Source organism: Aricia agestis, chromosome 19 (assembly GCF_905147365.1).
Source record: "Aricia agestis chromosome 19, ilAriAges1.1, whole genome shotgun sequence".
Taxonomy (NCBI): Eukaryota; Metazoa; Arthropoda; class Insecta; order Lepidoptera; family Lycaenidae; genus Aricia; species Aricia agestis.
In genome coordinates, this window is record NC_056424.1 from 6,742,921 (window position 1) to 6,756,381 (window position 13,461).

A 13,461-nucleotide genomic window follows, 5' to 3' on the forward strand; every position below is an offset into this window, starting at 1 on the left:
TTTTTACGGTATTTTTTGAAATTGGCAAGTTACGTTCGCACGTTTTCGGCTAATCTCAATGCAATGCGAGGTCTTTCAGTGATTAAAAGTCCGCCGCTCCTCTGCTAAGGGAAGTTACATTTTTGCTTATGTGGGGATACCTGCAGACCCCACCCGTGATTTAACGTATATACTTTTTTTACATTGGTTATGTTTATTTGTTTGTTTTTTGAATTGGTTATGTATAAATGGAAAAAAATGTTGCCGACTATAAGAAAATCAAATTGCACAAATCATAATATTACAAAATTTTAATGTCTCTGAAAGTTTTTGGAATTTGGAACAGTTAGATGTAGCTAGACCTAGTGCACCAAAAATGAAGCGAAGATGCTATTATTGTCCCAGATCTAATTAATATTGTCCGTAGCCTTGCTATAAAACTATTTGCAAGCCTCATTTAGTAAAATTATTTATTACTTACCTCGCCTATTCAAGGAATAATTTTAGTTTAGGATAGTACTTTTCAAGGATTGTCAATTTTTTATCTGTAATGTTTAGTGTTAATTTTTCTTTTGATTACTTATTTCTAAGTCTTATTTTGTTAGAAAAAAATAATAAGTCAGAAGCAGACATTTTTGTTGAATTTTAGTACTTACATGAAACATGTGCCCTAAAAATTCTATGCATGATATCGGTTAGTTCATAAAAATGTTCTTTACTGTCTAAAGAAGGATTAGTTTATTATTTATAAATGTTTTTCATAAATAAAATAATATATTTTCTTATAATAATATAAAACGGGCTTTAAAAATTATTAAACAATTCTGAATTTATATGTATATTTATATTGGGGTACTTCTAGACCCCACGCGTGACGGATCGTTACCCAAAACAACGCGTGAACTTAAAGGTTAAAAATAGGTAGCGTACAACTTTAAGATCTCTCCACGAAATGGGAGGGATCGATTGGTGCGTGCGCATATATACCAATGAAGAAAAGTAGTTACTGAAAACATGTCATCGTCAGAACGCGATCTACCAATAACGATTCGTCTGATCACTAAAATCAACCAATGCGCGCAGCCACCCCGCTCACTCCACATCCTACCAAAGAGACCTAAAAACTAAACGCTGTCCACACTGCGTCCACTTTTGCCGAGTTATCCGCGGCCATGTTTGTTTCTCATTCTTCTTATAGGTAAGGGACGACAAGAGACAGTGGTTTAATGCTTAAATAAAAAATTAATATGTAGGTGTGCAGATGGAGGAGTTACACCAAGCCTCAAGACACCCACCTGGCCTCCACTGTCATGGACTCCATCATGATGCTGTTCGAGAGGATCGAGAAACAGGTTAGATTAAAATATTATATTTTTTAACAATCTATTTTAAATAGTCTCAAGATGTTTATTTCTTTTTTTTTGTTCTTGTGAAGAATTACCATCTACCTACCAGTTCTAACACCGACGTTACTAACATTACTTACTAATGTTTTGCCTCTTCATGCTTAAACTGCTGAACGGATTTGATGCAATTTGGTATGGAACTACATGGAGACTCAGAAAGGGACATAGGATAGTTTTTATCCGAAAAATTGTACAGTTTCTGGGCAGCAAAGTTACGGGCAACATCTAGTATAGGTACTATTTTACCAGTTACCAGTAATTCGTATAGAGATAGGTATTGCAGCCGACCAGCAAAGTGGCTATTCGCTATTCGCTTTGATAAACTGACACTCCACGAACGAGATGACCACATTTATAGTAGCTTTACATTTGGTAACTAATTGCAGTTGGGAATAATGTAATCATTAGGCGATATTTGAAATTGACTGAAAATTGCGTATATTTATTATTTTTCTCTCTATTATAAATTTGCTATTACAGAACTTACATAATTTGTGCTCCAAACGCATTTAAAATGAAAATGTTATCACAAAAACATTTTAACCCGAGAAATAAAACAAGAAATTTATTCACAAACGTAAGAACTTTTACGAATTTTGCGATCATCTGATCTGATCTTTCAGTTGTTAAGAAGCCAAGCTTTGATTTATTTTAAAGCCTAGTTTAAACAATTATTCTAACTTAGCCATTTATTGTCATTTTCTGTTGTGTAATATTTTTAATTTAACTATTCCTCAATCCTCAATACATTATTATTTTGGTACAATTAACCACTTCACCGTTCTTTTAATAAAGTTTTTTCCTACTTAACTACTTAATTTTGATGAACATGATTATTTTTAATTTTTCCTAATTCAGCATGGTCGTCTGCTAGTATTCCACGCGTTGGCCTACATCACAGCTGCTCGGAGTGGTCTTTCCGAGACGGAACTAGAAGATCTTATCTCTTTGGACGACAAAGTACTCGACGACGTGTACCAGTACCATCTACCGCCGGTCAGGAGGATACCACCTTTGCTGTGGACTCGGTAAGATATCTTGTTTGGTACCTACATGTAAGTATATGAAAAAGATTCTATTGGAACTTGTGATCCTGACTGCAAAATTTGAAATTCGATTTACAAATCCTTCTGAAAATCAGATGAAAGAGAGTAAAAGTGAAGCCACCCTGTTTCATTGCGTTGCATTACGTTGTCGAAATTAGAAATTCTAAAATGTGCATTTTTCCAGGATTAAGACCTAGCAACTGACCTAGATACCAATTTCATGGAGATTCTTGCAGCTATTGCAGACAAAAATTCTGCCGGAGACTTATTTACGCAGCGAGTAACTATAATCGCTATAAAAAGTTTGCTTATGTTTGTCTGTAAATAAATATGGTACGGCCGTGCCTTTGCTCTAGACTTGGCTGGGGCACTGCCGTGCTCTCAGATATTAGAAGGGGTATAAATTATACATACAAGATTATGTAATAAAAAGGTAAACAAATCTTCCATAGTATCCGCAACGACCTCCCCAACTACCTCTCGGAGCGCGAAGCTGACGGCGTGTCGGTGATGAACTGGTACCATCGCCAGTTCCGCGACACGGCGCGCGAGAGATACTTCAAGAACATGAACATGGCCATGTACTTCCACTCCATGATCGCTGATTACTACTTAGGTGAGGAACAGAGCTTGAGGCATCTAAAACTTTTGAAGAAATAAACGCGGTATCATTAACTTCTTTAATTATTATATTGAGTAAAATAGATTGAATTGAGATTTGTGTGTGAATGTAATTCTATTTAATTTCTTTGTCAATGTAATTAAATAGAATTACATTGACAAAGAAAGAAGGTCGTAAATTTTGGAAGCGTTCAGTCTAGTCCTTTCAGTTCAACAGGAGTAGATGGAAACACGTTTAAATATTTTGATTTAAATAAAGCTACCGCTAACAAAAACGCAGGAATACTGGCAGCTACAATATCAATACAAAACAACGCTAATGTTTAAAAAACAATAAATAAGTGCAGTGATGGTACATAATACTCCATACAATATTTCCCACAGGTATTTGGGGTGGAGGAACACCAAAACCATTCAAATACACAGAAATACAGAGGCATAGGTTCAACTTAGCGGACAAGGAGGGTGTAGCTGATCGCAAAGTACCGCTACAGCCTTTAGTGTTTACATCAGCTGATGGTGCTAGCAAGCGGTATAATTTACGAAAGGTAAGAAGAAAGACCACCTGGTCTGTGGTCATGCAACCATGCTCTATGTCTACTTTCATAATATGCATAGAGTCATCTTTACACCCTACTATCTATCTCACCCAAGTATTAATTTTAATGTAGCTGAAATGCAAACGTTTGATAGAGCCGCAATGCGTTAGCTTTTTGCATTCATATTTCCAAGGACACAAGATCGTTTTGGTCAATAGCGATCAAGTTTAAGTTTGGGCCTCTAATTAATGTCTACAAATTGTTCATCAATATACTTGTTTCAGTTTGGTGAGCTCCCTTTCCATCTAGTTAGATCACGCCGACTGACAGATCTATATGCCCAAGTACTATTCAACTATGAATGGTTACATGCCAAGCTAAGTTGCTGTCCTCTGCAGGCTGAGCTAGCCGACTTTGAAGATGCAAAACAGCATGTCAATAAAGATGCTGTGAGGTAAGTCAATTGGTAAAATAAAGGCTTGTAAAAATTCGCCAAATCATGCTTTGCAATAATAAATGGTTGCTAGATACTTTTTCATATGGAGCCATAGGCTCTTAGGTACACCAAAGAAGTCACCTTTTACTGGCTAGGTTATTATACTCTTTTATCGTTGCAGAGAACTAATGCTGGTAGCAGACGCATTGCGTCTAGGTGGAGCTATTTTAGTCGCCTATCCAAACATGCTCGCTCCACAACTGGTGGGCAGGCTATTACCAGAAGCACCCAACAATCCAGCAGTAGCGTCATTGCTACAGCAGTGTCATGACAAAGGGAAGAATCACTGCGCTTTGTTACCTTCTCATCATTGCTTGCATACCCCTGGTGGACCTCTTAAGGTATTTTTGGGGCTTAAATATTTTCTCAGGCGACAATGCCTGAGAAAGAAACTTGTTAGTGTTTTGCAGTACTGATTTACACTAATATCACTATTTACCAGCTGTTATTTCACATCGACTGTATTTTTTTACCATAACTAAAAATTTAATTTGAATCTACTGGTAGTGATAGCCTTATCAATGTTTAATCCATATTTTTCCCTTACTTTTCCCATAAATTCTTTCAGTATTCTCTGGAAGGCCATCAATTCGCCGTGTTCGCATTTCGGCTGAGTTCTGACAAGCGTTACGTTGTCTCCATATCCAGTAGGGTCATATCCTGGGACCTCTCTACCTCTGACCTCGCCCGTGACCTCTGTCCCCAATTGGAGGGTATAATGCAGAACTTGGAACTATCTCCAGATAACAAATGGGCTGCAGCGTCTACCAACAATTCCGTTGTGAGTAGAAAATAATTTTATGACAGTAGTGATAAGTAACGATCATTAGACGTCTTACCAGCTCTCACTATAAATCAGGATGATGATATGAAATTACAAGTTTATTTTTAATTTTAAGATGGACGGCGTTCAAAGGGATGTCTCAGATCGTTTGGTAGCATTGTTTTTTGTATTGGGTATTCAAGTTTTAATGGGATTACGTCATATTGAGAAACACACAAGAAAGAAGAATACTATTTCAACAAATGAAACATTTAACTATACGAAAACTATTTTGTTTCAGTCAATACTGCTGAATATGCTAACTAGTGAATACGTAACAATAGAGAATCCTTTGGATGAAGGTGAGTGCTGAATTATGCGCATGTTTATTGCCTTCGTACGGTTAATTGCTCAGGGACCTATAAAGCTAGATGAACCTAGATGCTAATGTGTTCGTAAAATAGGAAGGTAAAATGTACATTAGGTTTTCTTACTTAGACTTGAAAGTTGACTCAGAAACGAGTCTTAAGTCTGCTTATACATTTTTGGGAATTATTTAAAGTGATTAAGTTGGGATTGATGACTCTCTGGAATAATTAACGTCGTGAAAATTCAAAGCGTATCAGGCAGAAGTATAGAGTTCTACTTTCAATGCCATAATAATATATTACCAGCAGTACCAACTTTCAATGCCATATAGTTTTTATTATTCGTAGGCCATAATAATATATTACCAGCAAAACCAACTTTCAATGCCATAATAATATATTACCAGCAGTACCAAATCAAAGCGCCGGATTTTTTCCTCATTCCACAAAAAGGAAATTAACATCATACAATGATTTTCTACAATAATGTCCTTTATAGGCGAAACAGTTCGTGGTGTAAGCGTGTTAAACCACCACATGTTCATATACGGGCCGCGCTCGTGGGTCCAGTACACCATGCGAGGGGAGCTGGAGAACACCACACCCGCACCTGGCGCCGCCCCATATGATGACGTTAGCTGGGATATACTGTGTAAGTTGTACACAGTGGAAGATATTGCTGAGTCCTTTTTTTGGACACCCTAGTTCGTGGTTGCTACACTTTTGCCCATAATTCCCAAATTCTTATTCGCTTTACGACATGTTGATAACTGCATATTTTACTGAATATACTTATCTTACGTTACAGCGTAATGACGATTATGTAAGAGAACAAGAAATGGAATAAATTAAATTATCATGTCATGTAATAGTCATACAAAAGATTTAAGATCATAAAAATATATTCGCGCTTAACATTTTTCTACACAATTTCTCAGTCGATTTTCAAACCTCCAATTTTGTAGCGATCGAATTCCGTGACCTGGAGAACATATTCCTGGTGATGTGGAGCGGTGACCTTGATGATGATCGTCTGCTGGTCCAGTTCTGTAAAGCCGGTTCCTGGGTCAGACCGCTGCGATGCCGTGGCGCAGTCGCCATCAGCAAATATTGGAACAAGATCTACACCAGTGACCCAGATAGAGGATATCAGGTACATCGTTGAGCTTAATCCTTGCGTATTAAGGTTATTTAGGTCAGTTACCTAAAAATCAAAGCAGTTTCTATTCAGTATTCCGCATTAATTGAATTAAATATTTTTTCTCTCGAAACAAAGTAAAGTCTAATTAAACAAAGAAGCGTTGCCAGAAAAACACTGCATGTCACGCACAAAGTCCTGAAGTAAGGCATTTCTTCGATTAGGATATTGAGATAGGTTACTTAATTTTGTAATTTAGCCAGGACTTTTCTAAAATAACAAAATAAGAACCAATATAAAAATAAAAAAGCTAAAATAAAAATATTGCTTATTTTAATATGCTATATGTCTGCCGACTGCTCGTTTCTTGGTAAATTTTATGAAAACGGTGAGGCCAATGATCATAATTACTTAGAATTAGTTTGATACACGAATTTCTCCAAAGTCCGAACCATTAATTGTCGACCAAGCTATTAAAGTGACCACAACGATCTAGGGCAGATTCTTAACCTTGATAACTTAATGGTTGGATTTGTATATTTTGTAACTCGACAAGTTCCTAATGGATGTTGGTACTGTAAGGGCCCTTCCACACGACGTTCTTTTACGCTCGTTTGTATCGATACAAACGCAAGTTGAACGCTCAACAAACGCAAGGAAGCGTGAAGTTTTTAACTTTATATCTGCCAAAACGCGATAAAAACGCGCAGAAGACGAACGCATCGCGCATCGTCAACGCGCAAAAAATACGTCGTGTGGAAAGGCCCTTATCTCCTTAGGTAATAGGAGATTGTTTTAATATCATGCTTTTAGATTTCTATATTTCAACTAAACGAAGAAGAATTAGTATGGGATAAAATAGAAGAGCTCCATCATTGTGAGACCGACACTGCTGAGGCGATGCTTCAGCTGAAAAGAGGAAAGAAAGATCGCATGCTTTTAGGTATACATTATTTACACCATTAATCATCATAATAATAATTCTAAATTGACTAACGGCCGTTCCCAATATTCAATCTATCTCTGGTTTGACATACAACCACTGACCTCTATTTTACAAGTACGCTGGACTGATATAGATACCCTTTGAAATGACAGCTATTTTTTGTGCCTATTTGAAGCGGAATCAGCTCCCCCATTATTAGGGATAGGAACTAAATTTGACGTAAAAATGACGTTTGAAAGTCGCCATCATGTCGCCATATTGGCGCTGATAGCAGTAGTGGGAGTATTTGGAACTAAATCTAGTGATGTACAACTGTCTTTTCTATTATCGATGAAATGTTTCCAGATTCAGATAATGTCGACCATTAGGACAAAAATATTAAATTGAATAATACAAACGCCACATATTTGTATTAAAGATTACAGACTTCCTCTCCATAATTAAGATAGGCGTAATAAATTAACAACGATTTCATACGTAGATAACCTGAAGTAGCAGTACCTATCTATAATCCATTTATTTTTACCAGTTAGCACTACGAAAAACTAAAAACAAAACTGAAGATAAGCTTCTAACGAAAACTTTGTTGTATTGTATTTTCTAATTTCATTTCTAATATTATCAAAGTAGTGCTACAGTGTATCGTATTAAAGCTGAACAAAGCTGAATAAGTGTTCTGTGTGATTAGACCCTAACTAATCTCATCATATAATATTAATAAGCGGAAGAGTTTGTTTGTTTGAACGCTCTAATCTCAGGAACTGCTGGTCCAATTTGAACAATTATTTCAGTGTTAGACAGCCCATTTTATATATTTTATCACGCTGAGACTAATAGGAGCTAAGAAATAGAGGAAAATGTGGAAAAAGCGGGGGAATGTATAACGTGAAGGATTATATAGGCTATTTTTTGTGGACCAATTTGTCTGTGTAATTAGATATTTACGTTGGAGAGGCCGCGTGGAAAGTCTAGTAATAATATAAAAGTTCCCTATTTATTCATGGATCTAGCAAGCCAATTTTTATCGATTTATTTATTTATTTTATTTATTTATTTGTGTTAGGAAGACCAACAGCTATCAATAAAAATAGTAAATAACTTATACTAGAAAATAGGAAGCCAATTACAGGTCCTCACAAATAGATATACAGGATGAGTAACAAGTTCAAACATAACAGGCGCCACATACTACTAGGTATATTACAATGTGTAAAGTGAGACTTATTACTAAAGAGTCACAAATACTAAAATTTACTTTATCTCATTTGATTTTCGCCATTTTGGCGCTGATTGCAGAAGTGCGAGGGAAATTAACTAATTGGATAATGCGATCCATAAATAAATATGGAACGTTTGAATACATTTTTTTATTGGGGAGGAGTAGGTAAGGTTTTTATAAATAATAAAAATATATGTGCGATACTTTAACATTATATTTTATTAGTTACCGTTACACAGTAACAGTCTGTCAGGAAAGAGTAGACGCTGAAATAAATTTTCCAAACATAATCACGATCAAATGGTAGTTTTGCGCCTTGTATTTTCACAGAGAACGTTTGTACACTTCAAATAGTAACGGCAAGCGGTAGTAGCAATTTTCGGACGTCAACCAGGCTTTTAAAATTTTTTCAACCATAATTCCAGTCTTCTTTCGTCAGACGGAAACCTGTAAATTATTTTAAGAGCATAATATGTATTTGATAATAAAAATCGGTTATCGGAGATTTCAATACAATTATTATAGATATCGATAAGTTTTATCGACAGAAAACTGCAGCACTATTGAATTTTATTGTTTATCAAAAATCGGTAAAGCAAACGTAAATATGTGGTGAATACGGTATAATAAGATTAGTGCCACATTTTTAAGTGCCTATATTATCAATAAAAGTTATCGTAGAAATGAGCTGTTAAAATCGCTTACTTGTGAAATGTAACCCCACATCCCTTTTTGTACCGTGTTTTACATAACATACACCCTTTCATAGTTTAACTATGAACCACCACCACTTATTTATAATTATTACTTAATCGCGTAAAACCTTTTAAAACACTTTAAAAACACGAAAACAATTCGAACGATTAAGCCATAGAGAATTAAACATAGAGGAAAATAATACATGGAATTAAAATACATACATGGTCACCAATGGTTACGTCAAATTTAGTTCTCTACCCTAATAATGGGGACGCTGATTCCGCTTCAAATGGACCCAAAAAAGAAGTGGGTGGGGATCCAGCGTACTTGTATAATGGAGATGAGTGCATACAACCGATCGCAGCTAGCATTGAATTGACATAAAATATATATCTCTAATGTCTAACGGCGGTTCCCAATATTTGATCTATCTCTGGTTTGGCCCTACTAGAGATAGGAATAGCTCACATTAGACATTAGAGACATATATTTTATGTCAATTGTGAGCTATTCCTATCTCTAGTAGGGCAAAACCAGAGATAGATCAAATATTGGGAACGGCCGTAATGAGAGCTATTCCTATCTCTAGTAGGGCAAAACCAGAGATAGATCAAATATTGGGACCGGCCGTTAATGAGTTGCGATATTAAAACTTGCAAGATATCAAAAGTGAATCTGTGAAGATCGGGAGAAAAAAAAACATTCAAAGATTATTTATAGGTACCATTAAGTACCCATAAATTTATAGAATCTGAAATACAGAAACCCTTATTGTAATACACAATCTTAATTTTGTTCATCGAATTGGATTAATCGAGTATTAAACAGTCAACTTTCATGTTCTTACCAATATGAAAGAATTTCGAATTGTAATTTTACTCCAAGCCATCGAGCATACTAAAAATTCATAAGCCATTGTTTGGTAATACGCTTGTTAGTTCCAAGGTTCTCAATTGATCAGTTCAATAAATATCTGATTTAGTTCATAGCTCATTAGAAGCCTAGCTCGCTAGACGGTAAGTAATTTTGTTCATTTGCGAATCAATCCGCAATACTCGAAGTATGTGGCAAACTTTCCAAATGGGGCACGTGTTTAACGTCGGCAAATCCTGAAAGTTCCCAACTAAGTTCATAGACTTAGCTCACATCGAAGTTTGACTACAGGAATTTTATTCAAAGCAACCCCCTGATTTAACTGACGTTTTTCATGTAAGGTATGCAATGCCACACACGTTCAAGAAATTTGGTTCAAAATGCGTTTGATGGCTTTCTTTAATGTGTTCGAGTATTTTATAGCTACAACCACGTATAGCTTCGTCGTTTGGGACTTCGATAATGCCATCCCAAGGGGTGGACATAATGTTAAACAAACAGATGAAGAAGACAAAGAAGAAAATGAGGTGAGGCTGACGAATGAGACATAAATAAGTATAGTTGGAGGAGACAAATATGCCTTTAAACAGACTTTTACATAATTATTATCAACCATATTATCATCGACCATGGTATGTATTAGCTTTATATTTCAGACTATTTATAGTTACTAATGCTTACATTATCTGTTTGTAGGAGGAAGAAAAATTGGATTCGCTCCAGGAAAAGAATCAGCACTTGGAAGGAATAGTTCTGAAACTTCCTCATACCATACGCAATATATCAACCAAGATGACTCAATCAAATTCTTTCATGATTAGCAATAATAACACTTATGCTGTAGCAGGTGTAAGGTATGTCAAATAAAATAATGACGGCGTTAAAAAAGTAGAAATAGTGGATATAAAAGTAAACATACCTACTTCATTTACGTCGAAAAATTACTTTAAAAAATCTTAAAAGAACCTTTAAAGTAAAGGACAATGGGCATTTTTGTATGGAACCCGTACCCAAGTTGTAACACATCCACACATATTATATCAAATGAAATGGCTTAAAAAGTTTGTTTTGAATGTTTTCAAGCCCTTTTATTTGGTTTATAATTATGTATCAAAGTGCTTTGTACGATATGCCCCTTCTCCTTTAATATTCTTCGTGTTTCCAGGAAAAATCTTTACGTGTGGAGTTTAGAGACGACGAAACTTATCAAAGTGTTGGATGCACATTTCGGGAGGATAGTGCAGTTGGAACCGTTAACTGTTGGGGCTTGGAACAATGTTATCACGTCGTCAATAGACAGGACCGTGAAGATCTGGAATATTGATAATATATTTGAACAGGTTCATAAGATCGATCGCCAGGAGCTTCCCATTGATTCGATTAGGTAATTCATCACATATTAAGCAACATAATATAACCTTAGTAATATAATATAGCTAAATTGATTTTGATTAATATTTTTGAATGGAGATTTTTTGAGTTTCGAAATAGTGTTTATGATGGCAATATGTGCCGGTTGATCCCTATATACAAAATTATAAGATAAATACTCTTTATTGTGCACACATAATATTATAACAATTTAAAGACATTTTTTTAAAACACAAGTATAACACAATGGCGGCGGCTGTTCTATCTTATGTTAATATTTTGTGATGCTTTAGTCTTGCAAGAGATCAACAACTAGCAGTGACAGTGACTCGTAGTTGCTGGGGTCTTTGGGACACCAGCACTGGCAAACTCTTAGCCCAAGTGGCTGATGCACCAGTAGGCGCCATAGTCACTCATGCTGTTATCACACCAAATGGAGAAAACGTCATCACTGCAGAGTCAGGAAATGTAGTTATATGGGATACTCCTGAAAGACAGGTAAAATTATTTCCATACAACTATACGTTGTAGTTTCTTTCTAATGAATTAAAGAATTATTAAAGAAGTTTATTCATAAGCAGATGGTGGACCTACGTAATGTGGTCGCGTTATGTCAAACTCACCCGAAAGATCACCATAACCCGGCCAAATGACGTAGCCCCACCATTTATCTGCGTAGTAATAAATTTCTCCGATGGTACAATACCTATAACCTCAATCTATAAATGGTAAATTATAGGCAGTTTTCAAAGAAGAACAAAAAGGCGTAAAGCAAATTTTACTATTAGAAGATGGCACTAAATTGATAACAATTTCTATGATAGTTGGAGCTGATAATGTTGATAATTTGGCAGTAGCACATATCATTGCTAGGACAATACCTGGTGAGTATAAACTTTACTAGCCACGTTAATATTATAAAACCTTCTGATGCCTTAACCGCTGAACTGATTTTAATGAAATTTAGTATTGATCTACACACCAAAATGTGTATTTTCTTCCCGAACATAATATTATAATAAAGGGCTATTATGACCCTAGAAAAATGTATGATTCCCGCGCGATAAGCAATAATCTGCAAGAACTTAGATGAAAAAAACAAGTATTATTATTTAAATTTTACAACAAATAATTAATAAGCGTCAGGAAAGATATTAATGATTTTACAGAAGGAGAAAGAATCTACACCATAGACTATGAAGTGAGAGGGACTGGATATCGGGCAGCAGTAGTTTCTGCCGATGAGCATCATCTAGTTGCTCCAGGAGTAGATAAGTCTTCGAGAGATTGTCTTCATGTCTTCCACGCTAGAACCGGAGCTAAATTACATAGGTGAATATAAAAGATTTTTTTGAAGAAACAATTAATAAAACTAAAGCAGCCCCTAAACTTACAATTATAATATGGTGCTATAAAAATGTAACTGGCTAAAACTGTTGGAAATTAACCGTAAACCGCGAATAAAATTGCTTAATACGTAATATTGGGCAATAAAATTAATCGTCTAGGGGCCGCCTAGTGATAGTGTTCCAAAATATCTTGACTGGAACTTTAAATAGGATTGTTATTTAAGATTAGAAACAACAAAGGTAACAAACGATAGTTGTCAAATTCCTCGTCAGAGTTATCTAAGAAACACAATCGAAGCGTGAGGAACACCAAATCCTTTGAAATTTATAACAGTCCTGCCACTATTATATCCAAAATTAGCGCTTAATCCTGATAAGAATACTTAAATGCACATAATGACCCCATGATAATTACTAAACTGTAAACAAAACATAAAATTAAGCCCACTAAAATTTATGTCGGTTGAAGGCAATTAGGCCTTAAGTGTTTCAAAACAGGCATTTAAAATACTCATGCTTATCCTATTAAATAACACCTTGTCCAGAAGAAACGGCAAAATGGCATATGCGTGTAAGCATGTGTAAGTTATAAAAACTGTAGACATCGAAACTTTACCACCTTGCTTAGACATTAGCTTGTTCCTAATT

General features: G+C 35.5%; 1 protein-coding gene across 1 annotated transcript in view; it reads left to right on the forward strand.

Moving 5' to 3' along the window:
* Positions 1-13,461, forward strand: part of LOC121736706 (NACHT and WD repeat domain-containing protein 2) — a 48,680-nt gene that overhangs the window by 31,875 nt on the left and 3,344 nt on the right. Inside the window, exons 14-30 of the mRNA XM_042128071.1 lie at positions 1,233-1,331; positions 2,244-2,413; positions 2,884-3,047; positions 3,437-3,600; positions 3,876-4,045; positions 4,209-4,428; positions 4,656-4,868; positions 5,152-5,212; positions 5,718-5,870; positions 6,184-6,371; positions 7,170-7,299; positions 10,517-10,620; positions 10,790-10,947; positions 11,259-11,477; positions 11,758-11,962; positions 12,204-12,348; positions 12,634-12,796. Coding sequence (XP_041984005.1) covers positions 1,233-1,331; positions 2,244-2,413; positions 2,884-3,047; positions 3,437-3,600; positions 3,876-4,045; positions 4,209-4,428; positions 4,656-4,868; positions 5,152-5,212; positions 5,718-5,870; positions 6,184-6,371; positions 7,170-7,299; positions 10,517-10,620; positions 10,790-10,947; positions 11,259-11,477; positions 11,758-11,962; positions 12,204-12,348; positions 12,634-12,796 — 2,726 coding nt within the window. The remainder of the gene's footprint in view (positions 1-1,232; positions 1,332-2,243; positions 2,414-2,883; positions 3,048-3,436; positions 3,601-3,875; positions 4,046-4,208; positions 4,429-4,655; positions 4,869-5,151; positions 5,213-5,717; positions 5,871-6,183; positions 6,372-7,169; positions 7,300-10,516; positions 10,621-10,789; positions 10,948-11,258; positions 11,478-11,757; positions 11,963-12,203; positions 12,349-12,633; positions 12,797-13,461) is intronic.